Consider the following 5,336-nt stretch of genomic DNA (forward strand, 5'->3'; position numbering starts at 1 on the left):
TGGAAGGAATCATTTTATGACCAGCTATAGTTGGATAAGGTGAGCTTTTTCTGTTTCTAAATTTTTCTATTTCGAAGAGGACATTTTATTCCCTCAATTAATATGGAATGCTTATCATAAATTCCTATTACTATTATTTAATTGATGAATGAAGTTATAATTAAGTTTCGATTGTGGCCTAACTTAGCCTCAAAAACTAATTCACCAATTAATGTGAAACTACTAACACCTGTCACGTCACGCGTAAACCTAACAACATGAGTATGAACAAGATAGTATGGGGGCCAACACGTGAAATAAGCACTGGTGAGCTAAACTCTAATGACAAAAATTATTTCAAGAGGTGATGAATATTCAATATAAATAAAAAACGATCAGCCTTTACATCACGACGTCGAATCATAAAGGCGATTGTCATCCACCAACCAATATGGGGCTACTAATATCATCTCAGGCATAATATAATTTTATTTAGCTATTCAGAATTGTAAGAAACTAGTAAACTGATGAAATGAACCAAAGAAAAAAATGTTGCATGAAAAATGTGAATAAGGAAAAAGAAAATGAAAAGTGTTGAGATGAATACCTAAGACTGCTAAAACGGTTAAAGAAGAGAACGTGTATTTTCTTTTTTTCTATATCAAAACAAACAGAAAAGAAAAAGTAAAAGGATACAAGCAATCAAAAGGAATGACAAATTCAATTTGGACTTTCCTAGCCTTTTTCTCAAAAACAAAAACAATTTACTGCTTTAACGTGTTATGTCTTGTACTGCAACTGCATTGCATTGCATTGCTGATCTAAAAAGTAACAGTGAGTACTTCATCGGGTCCCATAATCCTTCAACGTTACACTTCCCCTAGTATTTTTCCTCTCTATATATATAAAATGGCTCTGCCACTTCTACTTACCAGAAAACACTTAAATCATATTTCATTTTCCATTTATCTTTGAAAGAGGAGGAAGAAGAAGAAGAAGGCTTGGGATTTTAAATTTTGCAGTTCCCTTTTCAACATTAATTAATATATTCAAACCTTCTTCTTCTCCATTTTTAAAATTCCCAGTTTAGAAACTTTCAATGGCGCAAGTGAAATTGCTCTGTCTGTTTGCTCTGTTTTTAACGTTTTCAGATCTCTTCATAACAGGTAATAATTCATAAACAAGGATTAACAACACGCAAAGAGAAAAAAAAAATGATTTTTTTTTTCATCTATAAGGGCTTTCTTATTTGGATCAATGTTCATTTTGTACAAACAATGTGCAAGATTTGATTTTTGCTTTGGGTATGAAAAATTGTAGTACATTCGTCTGTAACAGTTACAATTGAAACTCTTGTCTGTTTGCTCTGTTTTTAATGTTTACACATCTCTTAATCACAGGTAACAATTCAGAAACAAAGATTTATACTAAAAGAGGAAAATAACGATGACCTTTTATCCATAAAAGCTCTGATTTTTATATCTAAGTGCTCATTTTGGATTAAATAATGTTCAAGATTCGATTTTTTTTTCCTCTTGGGTATGAATTTACAAGTGAAAAACTCTCTCTGTTTTTAATGTTTACACATCTCTTCATAACAGAAGTAGTACTAATTCAGAAACAATTATCGATTACACCAAGACAAGAAATTAACATTGAATTTTATCTTTAATAGCTCATTTTGGATTTAATTATGTTCAAGATTTGATTTTTCTTTTTTGGGTTATATTTTCATATAGGTATACATTCATCTGCAACATTTACAATGGTAAACAAATGCCAGCAAACAATATGGCCAGGACTATTATCCAACGCTGGAATTGCTCCACTTTCCACCACTGGATTTGTTTTACAAAAAGGCGAATCAAAGACAATTAATGTGCCCTCTAATTGGGGTGGTAGATTTTGGGGACGTACACACTGTACTGAAGATTCCACAGGAAAATTTACCTGCGCCACAGGTGATTGCGGCTCCGGTAAGATGGAATGCGCCGGCGGTAACGCTGCGCCGCCAGCAACATTAGCTGAATTCACACTTGACGGCGCCAACGGGATGGATTTCTTCGATGTTAGCTTAGTTGATGGGTACAACTTGCCAATGCTTGTGGTACGTATCGAAATTTGCTTTTGAGCTGTAGTAACTTTGTTTTACTGCTTTAGTTTGTTTTAATAAATCCATATATAATTTAAACAACGTAGTCGAATATATAATATTATATAACATTATATCGGGAGAAAGTATTATAATGTATCAACCTGTTATAAAGTATATAATACTTCCTTCAGATAAAAAAAGAGTCCACTTAGTCATTGCACACCTCTTAAGAAACTAATTACTCTTAAAAAATTGACTAAATTATCCCTAATTAAATAGGTATTGAAATTTGATCACATATCACTTAATAGGGGCAAATCTGGAAAGATAAGGTTAATTGTTTCTTGATTTAATAAGCAGACACTTTTTAAAACCCAAGAAGAAAAAAAAAAAAAAGCTAAGTGGACAATTTTTTTTTTATCCGGAGGGAGTAGCATATAAAGAGCCTGTTTGGATGAGCTTATGCCTATAAGCTAAAAAAAAATAAGTTGAGGTAGTCTAACTTATTTTTTTGGCTTATAAGCTGTTTTCAGCTTATAAACTGCTTTAGATAAGCAAAGTCAAATGAGCCAAATTATTTTTTTGAGTTTATTTTAAGCATAAAATAACTTTAAAAAGCAAAAAACAGCTTATAAGCCAATCCAAACGGGCTCAAAAAGTATTTATATGCAAATATGTTGAAAATTGGTATTTATACACAAAACATAAGCTATGTCACGTAAATATTTCCAAAAATAGACGTAGCGTAATTTTCCCTTTCTTATTTGTTAGTCTCTCCCGTCCATTTCATTTTTTTCTTTTGCACAAACTTAGGAAAGCGTTAACTAAAAAGTGTAATTTGACTACATTATTCATATTTATTCTTTGATCTCAACTTAATTCTACTCTCTTTTTCACCACATTAATCTCTCTTCATATGTATTTATTGTATAAGGTAAAAATTAAAAAAAAAATACTGTATCTTGATTTTAAAATAACATCTATTTTTGGACCTTCTATATTTATTAAGGACAACAAGTAAAACAATAATTCATTAGTTAACCATATATTCTGCCGAGATTCTTGACTACTCTATTATTATCTTTTACCTTTTTTGTTCCTTCCTATAAAAGTGTAGCTTAAAATAATTATCTTTAATTGTGTTGCAGTATTTTCGCAGCCTTTCTCTATTATTATATTATTTCCCTAATTTTATTGCTAACAAACCAACAGGTACCACAAGGTGGGTCCGGTAACAACTGTACAAGCACTGGATGCGTGGTTGATTTGAACGGCGCGTGTCCGTCAGAGTTAAAAGTGACGAGCGTGGGAGGTGAAAAGGTCGCGTGTAAGAGCGCGTGTGAAGCTTTCCGACAAGATGAGTACTGTTGTGCCGGCGCGTATAATAATCCGACTACATGTAAACCGTCGTCGTATTCGATGTTGTTTAAGAAAGCTTGTCCAAGTGCTTACAGCTTTGCTTATGATGATAAAACAAGTACCTTCACTTGTGCTGGCGCTAATAATTATCTAATCACTTTTTGTCCATCCCCTAACACCAGGTAAATTTACTTATTCCTCCTTCTTTACCAAGATTTTATGAGCTTTAATCATTTTCATTCACTAGATTAATCCTTTTTATTTACAAGATTAATTATTCATTTTTGCATTTCTGGGGGTGGGGGAAAAAGAATTGGTATCCGAATTGGTAATGAGGCCTGTCAAATTGAACGTTAGGACGTTACTTTCGATGAAACGAGAAAAGATCTCGACATGTATGTGTAAGACATTGATAGGGGGGCCTTGGGAGTAGGAGGTGACCAATAGGGGTACGTTAGTACTTTGAAATGGTACCTAAGTCAGCTTTAAATGGGAAAAAAATATCAAACTCAACGGCTTATAATTGTCCTCTTCACTGAACCCAAGGCTCTGAATTGTCCTGAAACCAGAATATAGGCCAATTAGCCCACTGTCTAGTTTTCTGTGGATTCAGTTCAGTTTTTTGTAGCGAGTCATAATTATAAATAGACTTGTTTTACCCCTCGATAATGTAATCACGTGAATGAGCTTAATAGCAAGTGAATTGGTGTCCACTATATTAGAATAAAATGTGTAGTAAGGATTTATATAACGTACTCTGAAATACATTGTTGCTAATAATATTCCGTTCTATTATACTTGCCTTGAACTTTGCTTCTAACATGTTTTTCCGAAATTTATTTCAGCCAAAAATCATCATCATCATCATCAGGTGGGCAAAATCAAGAACCTGAAGATAATAACCAAAGCAGCAGCAACAACAACAATGAACCATCAACAATCAACGGCTCTATGGTATATGATGGTGCATGGCAATATAGCAGTGCATCTTCAACCACGTGCATGCACGTGTTAAGTTCACCGGCCATCGCCGGTGCCATCGCCATCTTAACAGCCACTTTCCAGTTACGTCAGCTGTTCTAAATTTTTTACTCAACTTTTTGCTGACACACAAATATTAGGCGCAGGCCCATCTTATTTTGTCGGAACTTGGGGTGGTACATCACGTGTGGGCCATTAATTGGCCCCGTGACCCACATGTATGTCCATGTGATGGAGCAATGAGTCACACACACAAAAAAAAAGGCTTACGTCTACGTGTCAATTTATTTGACCAACACGTACTCACCTTTTATTTTGGTGAGAGAAGAGGGAGCTATACAGCCACAAATTTAGACACCGATTATATTTTGAGGTTATTTAATTTTCTTTTTTTTTAGAATTTCGAATTAAGATTGGGGTTAGGTTTCGTTGGGGGAGATTCATTTGTTAGGTAGGTTTAGAAATGATGTATAATATGTTATATGTAACCACTGCAGTTGGTGAAATTATATTTATATACACTTAGAATGGATTGTTAAATTGTTATAACTATCTTTTCATCGTTTTTGTATCTTTTCTTTTGGCATTAGATAAATTAATGTGCGAAAAGCAGGATTGTAAATAACTAATTTGTCTACGTAAGATTCAAAAGAAATGAAAAGAACATGGAGTGGATAATGTTAAAATTAAAGGAATAATGTCACGTCCTTAGTGTTCAACTAAGCGCACGTGCGGCACTTGACAACTCGCTCACGTTCTTGCACAACTTGCTCACGATCTTGCTATGCCAAGTCAGCCTAGATTACTACACTCAAGATCGCTAAGGGAATAGTAGGTGCATAAGACAAGAGAAATTTGCTAGAAGAAAGGTTTTTATTATAGAAGACTTGATTGATTTTTGCTTGATGGTTTTTACAAATGA

The 5,336-nt window shown here is 33.8% G+C and overlaps 1 protein-coding gene across 1 annotated transcript; it reads left to right on the plus strand.

The window, feature by feature from the left end:
• The first annotated feature begins 890 nt into the window (after positions 1–890).
• On the plus strand, positions 891–4,963 carry LOC132628127 (thaumatin-like protein 1b). Its single transcript, XM_060343862.1, has 4 exons — positions 891–1,145; positions 1,719–2,086; positions 3,287–3,615; positions 4,279–4,963. The coding sequence occupies exons 1-4, from the start codon at positions 1,079–1,081 to the stop codon at positions 4,514–4,516; spliced, it is 1,002 nt and encodes a 333-aa protein (XP_060199845.1). The 5' UTR covers positions 891–1,078; the 3' UTR covers positions 4,517–4,963.
• The last annotated feature ends 373 nt before the right edge of the window (positions 4,964–5,336 follow it).

Source organism: Lycium barbarum, chromosome 2 (assembly GCF_019175385.1).
Source record: "Lycium barbarum isolate Lr01 chromosome 2, ASM1917538v2, whole genome shotgun sequence".
Lineage (NCBI taxonomy): Eukaryota > Viridiplantae > Streptophyta > Magnoliopsida > Solanales > Solanaceae > Lycium > Lycium barbarum.

Excerpts from the sequence above, each read along its gene's own strand:
- LOC132628127 (XM_060343862.1), top strand. The coding sequence starts at position 1,079 with ATGGCGCAAGTGAAATTGCTCTGTCTGTTTGCTCTGTTTTTAACGTTT. Across the intron at positions 1,146-1,718 it reads TTCAGATCTCTTCATAACAG|GTATACATTCATCTGCAACA; the intron begins GTAATAATTCAT and ends ATTTTCATATAG. Across the intron at positions 3,616-4,278 it reads TGTCCATCCCCTAACACCAG|CCAAAAATCATCATCATCAT; the intron begins GTAAATTTACTT and ends AATTTATTTCAG.